General features: G+C 45.8%; 1 protein-coding gene across 1 annotated transcript in view; it reads left to right on the plus strand.

Annotated features, from left to right (window-relative positions):
* P3H2 (prolyl 3-hydroxylase 2) overlaps positions 1–13,283 on the plus strand; it is a 325,207-nt gene that overhangs the window by 242,593 nt on the left and 69,331 nt on the right. The window contains exons 4-8 of the mRNA XM_069212790.1: positions 520–651; positions 797–939; positions 2,733–2,822; positions 8,043–8,083; positions 8,651–8,745. Of these exons, the coding sequence (XP_069068891.1) occupies positions 520–651; positions 797–939; positions 2,733–2,822; positions 8,043–8,083; positions 8,651–8,745 (501 nt within the window). The remainder of the gene's footprint in view (positions 1–519; positions 652–796; positions 940–2,732; positions 2,823–8,042; positions 8,084–8,650; positions 8,746–13,283) is intronic.

Genomic DNA, 13,283 nt, shown 5'->3' on the forward strand with positions numbered 1-13,283 from the left:
ACCATTACAGCAGATTTCTATGAGATTGTTGGTGAGTTGCCTAAATGTAACCATTACAGCAGATTTCATAGTGATTGTTGGTGAGTTGCCTAAACGTAACCATTACAGCAGATTTCTATGAGATTGTTGGTGAGTTGCCTAAATGTAACCATTACAGTAGATTTCTATGAGATTGTTGGTGAGTTGCCTAAATGTTACCATTACAGCAGATTTCTATGAGATTGTTGGTGAGTTGCCTAAATGTAACCATTACAGCAGATTTCTATGAGATTGTTGGTGAGTTGCCCAAATGTAACCATTACAGTAGATTTCATAGTGATTGTTGGTGAGTTGCCTAAATGTAACCATTACAGCAGATTTCATAGAGATTGTTGGTGAGTTGCCTAAATGTTACCATTACAGCAGATTTCTATGAGATTGTTGGTGAGTTGCCTAAATGTAACCATTACAGTAGATTTATATGAGATTGTTGGTGAGTTGCTTAAATGTAACCTTCTTCCTTCTCTTGGTTCCCTTCAGATCACTTTATCCAGGTCCTTGTTTGCGAACATGAGTGTGTGCGGGAGCTGGCCACCCGGCCCGGGCGTTTGTCCCCCATTGAGAACTTCCTGCCGCTGCATTACGACTTCCTCCAGTTTGCCTATTACAGAGGTGAGGCTCCTCCATGGCCTATGTACTAAGAGGTTGGTGGCACGGTTCTCCAAGGAGAGGTCAGACCTCACTCTTTTTCAACTATTTAGTGTAAAAATGTTGTTTCCATGCTCCTCACTCTCTCCCTGTGTTGTGATTCTCTTAGTTGGTGACTACGTGAAGGCTCTGGAGTGCGCCCGGTCCTACCTCTTGTTCCACCATGAAGACAAAGACGTGGCCGAGAATGTTGCCTACTATGAAAGCTTACTACCAGAGTCCATGAATCCAGAAGATGTCCAAGCAAGAAAGGTGAGAACATACCAAGAAAAGTATTCACCAGCTGTTCCAATGTTAACGTAAGGGGCCCATGAGGACACCAGGGGTGAATCCATGATGCGTCCATTTGACTATTCTAAAACATGCATGAGTGAGTGACACTAAACCAGGAGCTTGTAAGTCCCAGAAAGGCTCTTACTATTCTGACCTAAAATATGCATTTTGGGAAACCTCTGAGGATTCTTGTCTCCTGGGGTTTCAGGCTGAGCATAGTCCAAGGCGGAAGTACGTGCACACAACTCTTCAAGTTTACCAGGAGGAAGAATGTAAGTAACTTCTGTGAGATGGAGTCCTTTCATCAAGTGGTGTTTGGTTGCAAAGAAGCTCTCAGGTGGCTTCGAAGCCCCTTGCAAATTCTACTCTCACAAGTTCAGCATTGTATTACCGTTCCTTGTCCAAGCAGCCATCTTGTCTTAGGGCTGTAGGCTTCATCACAGTCTCAACTCACCAGCTGCCTCTGGCTGAAGAGGTGGACCAACCAACACCCTCACTAGTGTGTCCTGTGCCCACTTACACATCCCTTTTACCTCTTTCAATTTTGCTGGGATTCTATCGCTTGCTCTTTCTGACAGATTTGTGTTGTGATAGATTACATTCCCTTCTTCCTTTGTTTGGTTTGCTAGTTAACAATCAGAAAGATTAGTGTGTGGGCACCTGGGACCACACCATGTACTTCTGTCCAATATACAGCAGTTCTCGTATTGCAGCTGTGGAGTCTATGCGAGCCATCCCTTCGGGGAGGACCTCTCTACTCCACTTCTGTGTATGGCTTTGCTCACCTGGTGTGTTGTCACAAGAACATGTCTCCATTCATAGAACGGTCCTCAGGAGTTACACACAGGTCTTCTGGCAACCAGTCTTGTACCAAGACCAAGACCTTCCCAGTATGGAATCCACCCGCAAACTGCACCGTCTCGGTTTAGTTCTATCTCCACGTAGATTCCATATGAGAACATGGACCGAGAAAGTAACTTTTGGAAACAGATCTCCGAGTATAGAATAAAAATGTCTTACATAAATATCTTCCTGAAAAAAATGTCAACCCGCATTTATTTCCTAAATGCTGCGAAACTCACATACCAGGTATTTTTATGACTGGGGCGATATACTGTTCTAATTGCAGTCCTTACATATTTAGGACGGGTACTTGATAGTGGGTAGAGATGGAAATCGATATTGTTATGAATATAATTGTATAAAGTCAAGCCTTTGCATGTTTGTGCTTTGGAGACTATTGTTTTAAAAGATACGTTTTGTAGTCTGAGTTTGCACACTTCCTTTATGTGGTCAGCTAGCGCCAAGAGAGTAGCACTTTTGCATAGTGAGCTGTAAAAATACAATCACTCACTCACTCGGCAGACCCAAACTGCTTACTCAGTTAATCTACTGGCTTTTGATCCCCAAAGTCTCTCACAGTCTTTCACCCTCACCGACAATTCTTGACACCACACTGCTCCCTCTACTCGCTCACACTCACTCGTCACTCAGTCCACCCAACCCACCCACTCAACCGCACTGACTCACATTTGCTGAAGTTCCTCAACCACGCTCCATAACACCCACCCACACTCCCTCAGATCCGCCCACGCGCCCTCTAACTGCGTCCCTCACAAAAGTGCAAAGGGTAAGGATTCTGCTCATCCCTTTCGCAGAGAGTCCTGCTGAACTGAAAACATGTACATTAATGCAAAAAATATCTTCATGTTTTGTAACTGAGAAACGCCCATGTTATTCGGAGAATGACATACACCCTTTTCTCCCTGCAGGAGGCAGTAGAATTTGTGAAGCGCCATGAACTGGAATCTGAAGTCATACAGATGGCGGCCGCAGGCCTGGGGTTCGACTATGTAGAGCCGGTAAGGTGACCTGATCCCACAGTCTAGTCCTATCAGTGTCCCTCTGTCCATCTCAGACCAATTCCCGCTCAGGCATGTGTCCGGCTTTGGTGAGCGAAGCCTTCTCGTCGGAGAAAAAAAAATGTCTTGAACTCCATGTAAGGCCTTTTCGTCCACTAAGCAAAACTCTGGTAAGTAACTCCTTTCCCACTGGTGTCCGAGGATCATGAGTACAATTGCACTCTCACGAGATGCCTGGAGTTCCTATTTGGACATTGTTCGGCTGCTCCAGCCCTTCATGAGTCAATCAGGGCTTACTTAGAAGTTAATGACGCTTCCGTACTCAGATACCCTACAACAAAACGTAAACACGCTCAGGGCCTGGGTTAGAGCTTGGCAGAGGGGGTTTCTCCATCACAAACATGACAGATATCCCGTCCGCCGTATTACGATTCCCTTCGGATATAATGGACGTGTAATGCAGAGGACAGGATGTCCGTCCACAGAGTAACCCAATCGGCTAAAGTCTAAATGAGGCCATTAATTAGGGACATGGCCCAATGAGAGTCCCTACATGTTTGTTTACAATAGTCAATCGTAGAGCAGCAGAAAGTAGGATAGACACAAAAAACAGAAGGTTCTGTTCTCTTTTGGGGCACGATACAAACCCAAACCATTTTACACTGCGTACGCGGTGAGACATTATCGTCTGTGAGTTTATGAGTAATATTCATTCTTTTTTTAAAAACCATCTTCCTTGGCGTGTTCATATTCATTGAAAGTGCTGAGGTAAGAACTGCCCTGCGTGCACCTGTGGACCAGTATACATAGCCCTGAAGCAGTTATCCAGGTCTAAGCATCAGTGATACCCATCCCCGAGGGACTCTTTCTAGACGTAAATGGTCGAGGATGGAATGACTCTGCAGCGCTGCCTTTACAGTCTGCAATGCAGAATGTAACGAATTTAACCAGGGCAGCTGGCGGATGTAAAGTGTGTCTGGCCGTCACGATGCTAGCTATCACAACCTGGAGGCGGGCGGAGAATGGACAGTTTGAGGGATGCTGCTGCCATAGAGAGGGACGAAGAGTTGAAGATATAAAGCCTATAGATGAGATACTGGGTCAGGACGAGTGGGTCAGTGCTGGCGGATCAAAGGTGGCAGCGTCTCACATTTGTGGTGTCTTTGAGGTTTGATATCAAGTCATCCCAGTCCCTATGGATTGGGTGTTTCCTTATCCTCTGGCCTCCTCTCTAGGGTGGACCCTACTTTTGGCCTCGGGCATGTTATGGTGGCTTGGCTCCATGTCTTACACGTGGATGGGTCGCTGACGTCCATAATTGTCATATATAATCCCAGGGCACTCGCTTCATACGAGTGTGAGGGCATGATTTAGATCTTGGCGGACAAGTTACTCATCTGCCAAAATATAAATACCAATAAATCCTATGGGATTTATATTTCGGCGGACTGAATATCTGTCACCTTTGTGAAATATATCTCAAATGGGATTTATATTTCAGCGAACGGGATATCTGTCACCTTGGAGATGGAGTAACTCACTCTCCAAGATCTAAATCATGCCCTAAGTTCACTAACCCAGTAACATTTGTCATTCTATTTAGGACTTCAGAAACCTGTAAGTCACCAGCGATGGCCATTTCCAGCACCCATGGTTAAAATCATCTAAGACAGCTGTACAGCGTGCACAGGAGGCTTTGGCATTGGGGAAGATTTTGTTGATTTCGGCTGCGCATAGAAAAGCCCTATGTAAGATGTTAGATTGATTGAGTTTGAATTAAGCATTGTGTGAGGCGGTGTGGATACACAGGTATTCCATCCAGCTCCTTCTCATTAAGTACTTTCCCTATTGTAGTCTCCCAGGTGTCTCAGAGAGACTCCAACAATAAATGTCTGTGATGCTGGAGAGCATTATATGACCACATAGTGGGACTTCTGCCATCTCCAGTCACAAAGAGGGTTTGACTCATGAGTGTGTCTCAGGTTCTCCATCAGTAATGACAATGCAGTCCATAGATTCTGGGTCTGGGCTCCGTACTTCAGGAACTGGATTCTATTGATGTCAGATGGGTCCACCTTAGAGGTGAAGGACATTAGGGGGCTGTCTTCAAACGGAAATCCCAAGGTTGTGATGCATGCTTCTTCCCAGTGTCAGAGGTCACTAACAGTGAGCCGTCCACAATGCTTGGGAAGGCCAGGTGGAGGGAACCTGGGACCTAGGGGGTGTATTGTTTTTAGTGATGAATAAGCCTCGGGGGTAAGAGTGCTGTGTACAGCAGATGAGGGTAACCCCTTCCGAGTCTGGCATCTGGAAGGAGAAGTCTATGGACTTCCTCAAGATATAGAGGCCGATTGTTGGAGAAGTCTCCTGGAGCGAAAAACCAGACAAGGAGGGAAAAAGACACTGGAGCTGTGCTGCTAGGTAATATTGTTCAATATGAGGGCCCCACAGCTATGCAGGGAGATGTACCTTAGGCTAAGCCAACTTGCACCAGACATTACCTCAAGTAAGACCATGAACGGTGCCTCCATTTCTCAGAAGACTTTTGTAGCAAGAAAAACTGGAGTGCTGGGGGACGTAGAGGAGTCCAGGCAGCGTTACAGTTTTTGAAAGGTGGACGCATCCCGTAACTGAAAGAGGGAGTACTTTTCAAAAAGCACACGTGCTCCGAGGGCAGACATTGTTTTGGCCCGGCTCCCATCACGAATGTCTTTGTCGGCGGGTACATTTTGATAGCCAGGTAGCATTAAGAAGAATGTTTTGCCTTGGCAGGACCCTGTCTTAGGTTTAGGCAATTGGGCGATGTTGAGGCATAGCGGGAGTAAGCAAGACTTTTCCCAGCTGACGTTCAGCCCAGAAACGCCACCAAGCTCTTGGAGAGTCTGGCCTGGGTTAGTTCGGTCCCCTTGAGAGTCTTGGGTATGAAGTAGGGAGTCATAAGCGTCCAGTGACACAATATGTGCCTGGTCATCAAGGGGACGCCCCACATGAGATCCTCGTGTCTAAGGCAAATGAGCAATCGGTCCACGGTGCGTACAAGCAGCGAGATATAAGCCTGGACAGTCTGAAAGAACATGAAAAGAGCTCCTGAATGGCTCAACAGTCTCGACAAGTGCGAACCCCACCATGAGCAAAACATATTGAAGGGTTCCGGGATGTATTCCTTCCAGAAATGAAGCCTTTCTGATCCAAGTGGATTAGATGGTGAAGCACGCGGAAAATACCGCCCATTAGAATTTTACTAAAAACTTTGTAGTCAGAATTTAAGATGAGCTGTCACCCTATATGAAGCTGGGCCAATGGGAACGCGCCCAGGCTTGAGTATTTAGATTACGGGCTGATTACAAGTATAGGCGCTATATAGCGCACCTGATAACGATAACACAGGGTACCTTATTTGCCCAGTGCCGTAAATAGCGCCTATTACGATTTATTGGGGAATAACATGCAGATTTTGATATTTAATGCACCGAAATCCACACGGTACGTTAAACACCGGACACATTTCCCCTGTTACTTTTCGGCGAGCTTGACCTGCTGAAATGTAACAAAGGTTGAGGTATTTAACGCATCTGATAATTATCTGAAGTGTTAACTTCGTTTTGACTTATAACTCAAACCTGTGCGTAAACAGGGGTTTACGTACTGATCAGGTTGTAATGAGTAACTCATACTCAGGCCCCAGGAAGGGTCTGTGGTAACGTCCCTTCAGCGATCGCCTTCTCATGCAGGAGCGCCAATTTGGACACCAAAATATTGGCAAAGGCTTTTTAAGGCTTCACTGGGAACCTGTTGGTACCCAGGGCCTGGCCGCACACCAAACCTCATATGACCTCCTTTAGTATAGTTTGTAATCTATAACATGAAATGTGATTTAAATGTAACTAGTAATATGTTGGGGGGGACTTTCCGTGCTAAGAGCTCCACGGTCCATACAAAGCTAGAATGTAGGAACCTGTATGTTATTTCAGTAGGATGTAAACACCTATGTGTTCTGTAGTGTCTTTCATTAGAGGCCTCGTGCACTGAAATGGCCTCCGCAGAACTCAGCATTACTTAGAGGACCACAGGTCACCTCTGGATGCTTTGGGGATGGTCTGAGGAGACAGGAGGGACTTCACATGTGAACCAGGTATTCAAACACTTTCAGGGAATGATCACAAAGGAAGAGCTGTGATGGCTGATTGGACAGTACTCCTTAGGAACCAGAATAGCAAATATCTATTTTAGAAAGAGTAGTGGAGATATGGAAGGATTACCCGGCAGCAGCGATGGCTTCAACATCTGTAGCTTCATTTAAAACAAAAGTCTGGCGCCCACTCAAAATGGTGACTTTCCCTAAGGGATAGAAAATGATCCCACATGCAAGATGCTTCAGAACCTAGTTACACACATTTGAGTCGGATTCCTTTTTGAGTCAGTCAGCCATATCCACATGGCTTCAGGTTCGCTTTTGCTTAGTTTCTTCCCAATAACAAATGTCGTTGTGTTGAAGTTTATGCTTTTTAACAAGTTAATATGGAAATTCTGATTACAAATGTAAAATGAACCTGAGTTTGATTGGTTTAGCAGTAGCACGGTCACCTCAGACCGAACTCTCGTCACCAAATGAGCTTGCAGGTTTAACTTACAAGCATGGATCTACCACTTGTCTAGTATGACGTCACAACGATGTAAACTTATTTTGGTGCAAAACCTTTACCAGGGAGCGGGTGTTCCAGACTGGGGAGGCCACCGAACATCAGAGTTTGTGGATATTCACAAGCTCACTTTTGACTCATTCCTGTTCAGTTAATAGTCAGTGATTTTACGCCTGTGAAAAGCAGGAGTAAAAACCTTTCCAGGCTGGGACTGAAAAGTTTCAAGATTTCTGGAACTATAAAAGTGGCAAGTTCATTCTGAGGTCAGTGAACACCTAAGATTTGTTTGTGGGGAGTTTCACTATTTGTTTCATGTTTCAGTGAAAAGCCCAAGCAGGTTAGTGAACTCTTTAGCTCACAATCAGGGCAGGTCCATTCAACCCCTAATCCACTTGCGAGCATCCGAGTGTGTGATTTGCAGGTTCATTCTCCGGCCGGGCCAACTCAGCTCGTTAACCTTCTGGGGTTGACAGAACCAGTGCCCGTTTCACTTGGGTAATAATAATTGAAATGAACATGTTCTAGGTGTGAGTCAATACTTACCACTAACTGCTACATTGTATTTCCTTTGTTGTGACAGGAGTTCTGGATCAGCACTGGACTTCGACAAGATGAACACAGGTACCTTAAATCGTCCATATAATATAGTGTTTCTTTTTGTCAGCGACCATTTGGCAGCCTGTTCTCCCCCAATGTGCCAGTTTTGATCATTTACTGCAGACCAGCTTTACCTGCCTGACGTGGGTGTTCACGCGCTCAGTACCAGGCCACGGCACGTGGCTGGTGTGTACACTGTGACAGTGTTTTGTCTAAATAATGTAACCTCTACAGATATTTTCCAGTTCTCGGTTTCCCACTCACGTGCATGTGCCTTCCTTGTGTCTTTGTGTCGTTCACTACTTGTGAGCCCTTGTGATGTCACTACAGTGAGAGTGGCTTTGACAAGCCTGCCTTTCATTTCTGAGTTGTTTTGTGCGAGCCTATAAACCTTAGAGATCTATATAGAGAAAGATGTATCAGTTCTGCTCTCGGATCAAGAGGTAGATACGGATGAATGACACCAGTTTGGAGAATTAAACGCTATAGGGGAGAAGTTGTGTACTACACTGTCATAAGGTTTTGCTTAAGTGCACTGCGTTACCACGAGACCGTCTTACATGCCACTGACCTCTCGTCGTTTGTACATAGGGTTCCCTTTGGAGTGCACAGTGAACCATCAGAGGCTCAGGGCCTTGCACCAGGGAGGAGGAGCTCACAGACGTTTGACCGAGAGTTAAGAGAAGGTAAGAAGACTACATATCTACAGGGTTTGTGATGGGTGGACATTAAATACATAGCAAAACTGCAGCCTTTGCGTCCACCATTGTGTACGGAGCGCTGTACAAGCAGTGAGGGAGTATTTTTGGTGTTTGTCAGTCCTTGATTCTGCTTCTGATCTTGCTTCTGGGGGATCATTCCAGACCCAAGCTCTGTAGAACGGCCAGACTGAGTCTGAAAAAAACACTCACCCACATGGTGATGAAAACCTACTCTGACAACAAAGGTAACTTGATACATGTCAAGTTGAACATTCAGCTTGTCCTGTGATCTGCGTGTGCTCCCAGAGGAGGAAAATAGAGATCCTCAACAACCTTTCGAGAATCGTAACAGAGGTGGAAAGGACGGGGATGGCTGGAATATGATGATAGTCCCTGTCTGGGACAGATCACGTTAATCCCACTTTGGGTCAAACGGCAGAGGCATATTGAGAGACAGCATCCATGATAATCCTATGCTGGATGTATAGCGCATTAAACCACCTCGATAGAGGGCTGTTCATGTCTTCATGAACACCGTGCAAGCTGGAATCCCACAATCACAACAAGCCCCAATCAGACCTATCTTTCCTTCGGGAGCCGGACTGGTACATAAATCAAACAAGTTCGACCTTATCATGCGTATTCTTTAATATCTCAACTAGTGCGCTGTTCAAGCAAGGATAGACTTCATGCTTTGTGTCTTTCGTGACACACAATAACATTCCTGCTTATTTAAGGATTTCAGGATCTACAGAGCATTAATCCGGGCACAATTTGCGACCAGTAAATTAGTTTAAAAAAAAAGTGTTTTGACAGTGGTCCATTAGACGACTGCCTACTCCTCAACATCATTTTCAAAAAGATATACAAAGGAGAAACGTTCCCAAGTGCGCTCCTTCTGTTTTGCAAATGGGTTGCCACTCCAACTTGGTCGTCTTTAACTTTTAAATGTTTTGCAACTGGATTACAGTCATAAAACATTGCTATACTGGATACCAAATCAGTATTTGGAAGGAGAATTACACCATGCGCCTTTAAAATTGCAATTTGGTAAGGGGTTTGGAATCTCATTTTAGGCGTCAGCACAAGTTTACTGACTCTTAAAACTGGATTCATACATTTGAAAAAGCATGTTCTGGTCAATAACTCATAATCAGAGCATTTGCAAACTTGGAAAATAATGTTTAATTCCTCAAGCCTACTGGTATCTGCTCATATGATCTGCATCGAATCCCTATTATTGATTAACCAGGTTCATCCCCCCTCATCTATATGAATGTATCCTGTGTCCTAAGTTAATTGTTATATATTTGTGGGTCCATATACCTCCCTCGGTCGGTTGCACAATATAAATATTAGAATAAAATGAATAATGCTAAATAGTTTTCCACATGCTGCACAACATTACTGCTTGGCCTATCCTCAGGAGGAGGGATCACCGACCACTTATTCCGGAAGATGGTATTCAACATGAGGGCTTCCAGGGCCACCTTGGAAAGATAAGACGATGGACGCCGAACACTCTTGCACCTGAAAGACAGGGGGTCAAAATGATTCTCCAATCATTACTTGGAAAACAATCAATAGACTGTAGAGTGAAACCAGAACTTGTGTGCAGCCGGGAAAGCATTCCTGAGACGTGAACGGATGAGTGAACCCGCTCTTCTGTACAGAATGAGGGAAGAACAGGCAGAGTTGGAGAGATCAACTGCTGAAACTACAAGGGAGTGTGCACGGACAACAGCCAAGCGCTTGCTCCAAGAATGTATGATTGGGCAATGCAAGCAGAACACTCTGTGTAGATCCTAAGCCTAGGCTTGCTCTGGTTCGCCCAGCGTTGAAGCAGGATGAGCAAAGGGAACACGTGGGGAGATTACAGATGCCCAGACTAAGAACATGGTCATGTGCCAGAATCCCTCTGTTTATATCACCAGTGGGCAACTGCTGAGGCTCCCACTGGATAGCCCTAGGGAATCTATTTAATTATTTAAGTGAACCTATAATTCTGCTCAAGAAGACATGACTGAGAAGGAATGATCCATCCTGGCACCAGTGGACATGCAAACACCAACCCCTGGGCTGGAATATAGTTCAAGAGGAAATGAGCAAAGTTATAAAGGACCCCGATCCCCCAGTCTTTATGAACAAGGGGACTCATTTACAATATTTTGGTGCAGGCCGTGCTGAAAGGCGTGTTGCTAACCTGCACTGCCCTGCATCACAAGAAAAGTGCTGTATCTATGAGCTACAGCGCACTCCTGTCGTTTCCTAGCGTTGGGGCATAATTGGTTGCCCTGGGCCAATGCAGGCTCCATTACACCATGATGCAAGGGTGTCTGCGTTGTAAGAATGATTGTTTTGTGCAGGAAGGGACACCTTCCTGCACAAAAGCAACCCATGGAGGTGTTCTCCTCTTTCTATCTGTGCTGCAGAATGCTGCACGCATACAAAGGGGAAAAACAAGCTGAAATAAAGCTATTTCTCCTCGTTCTGCCACCGTTCGAAGGCGTAGGCTTTTGACACATTCCCAGGATTACAGATTCTTGTACATCTGGGGATGCGTCAAAGTCCATGGATGTTGCGTGGGAACATCCACAGCAATGCCCATAGCATGCCTGTTTGATGCAGAGTAAGGCAACGCCGTGACCTGCACTGCATTGCCTTACCACATATCTATGTGGCCAAGAACAGCCACGCAAAGTGGCTTCACGTGGCCCTGGAGATACGGGCCTGCAGCCAAAGAACAGTGAATCACTGGCGGCGCGAGACGCTTGTAAAGTAGCCCCAGTGTCTGCTAACATTCAGATCATCCTTTTGCTTGGACAATCATTGACTGGGGCAGTGATGACTTTGATTCCTCGACGAGGTAGGGACCCACTGACGTCAAAAACTACCACTGAATCTCATGGAAACGCCGACACAAAGATTCTAGCAGGAGTGCTGGCGCTTGGACCCCGGCTGAGCCCATCCACAAAACCAAGTGATTGAAGGCATCAATAAGCCAGGGAGAGCTCTCGAAGGATGCACATAACTCTGTACTGACAAATCTTGTTAAATACTGAACAGGATCCCAAATGAGTCATCCATGGTAAGTTCTGCATAACTTGTGCTCATCCCTACTGGACATGCTCAGAGCTGTTCATCAAGACGACAAAAAGGGCTGGAGATGCCTCCGACTCGCCTGCAGTGCTGTGCATGTGCCCTGGAGCTGCAGGAAACTGGGAAGGTGATGGGTGTGACTAGCATCTCTGCTTGGTGTTCTACATGACTACCAAGGTCTCACAAAAACGATGAGCAGCCACCAGGGGAGGTGGTCCACCGCATCTCAAGTTGTAGATGAAATTTGTAGGCTGCGTAGATGGAAAACATCAGAAGTCTGGAAGACCTGGGAGAGCTAGTTAAACCTCCCACCCGCTGCAGGAAAACACACACATCTTTCGAAGGACACAGTGGGACCATTATTGGAGATAGCAAGAGTCCTTGGCCGCTGAGAGTGATCCAGACGCTATTCCTCAAAATGACACGCGGGAGCATGCATTTGCTGTGGATGCTGAAACGCCTTGCTGATCCTGTCCTATCCTTACAACTGCATGCTCCGGTTCTGGTGTCAATGTGACCAATGTGTGTGCAAATGCAGCAGAACGCTCAGTTTCATGTTATTGAAATACCAGGTAAACAAGTGTTAAAACTAACCATCACCCACAGTAACAAGCTGAAGTACTAGGGAGCCTAACAAGCCCAGGGTTGTGCCAGTCCCAAGCCAGAAATGGCTGCAAACCTATGTCCCATGGTCTGCTTTTTGCTATTCGGATCTAGTACCCATGTGATGCGCTGAGCGGGTGGCAGCCATAGGAGCCGTTGCAGTGCACCAAAGGCACACGGTAGGCGTGTCAAGGGTTCACTGGAGCACTAGAATGCAAAAGAAAATGGCCGCCCCTTGAAAACCAAGAATGGGGAGCAAGCAGCCATGTGACCATGTGCCGCGCCAGTATGGAGCCTTACAGCCCAGCAGGCGGGAGAGAAACCAAGAGCATCAGTGATGGCGAATCCAGTTCTGCATCAGCCGCTGCCCCCACCACACAGAATCCTGGGATTGGGCCCGGCTCTGTCTTGGATGCGCCATCCATGTCATTATGGCATAACACCTTACCCTATCAAGGATGGAGGCTGGGATGAGAGTGGCTGGAAAGGGCCTTGGATCATTCTAAGATACTAGTAATCCACAATTTACAACAGTGCCTTTACACAAGTGTCAGTATTTACACACTCTTGTTTTGTTATTGATACATACACAGATTCAGGGGCTGTTCAAATGCTAACAAAGGGAATGAGCTAGAAAATTGATGATTAGAGAGATAGAGTAACCTGAAGGTCGCAAGTTTTATTACAGCCAAGATCTGTTCAGTTTCTCCTCCGTCAGTGTTCAATAACAAGGCTTATTTTGGATTGGATTATGCCAACATGTCAAACAAAAGCAATGTGTAATTGCCCTGAGTCACTCCTAAATAAAGCTGAAGTATTCA

This window comes from Pleurodeles waltl, chromosome 11, assembly GCF_031143425.1.
Source record: "Pleurodeles waltl isolate 20211129_DDA chromosome 11, aPleWal1.hap1.20221129, whole genome shotgun sequence".
In the NCBI taxonomy this organism is placed as follows: domain Eukaryota; kingdom Metazoa; phylum Chordata; class Amphibia; order Caudata; family Salamandridae; genus Pleurodeles; species Pleurodeles waltl.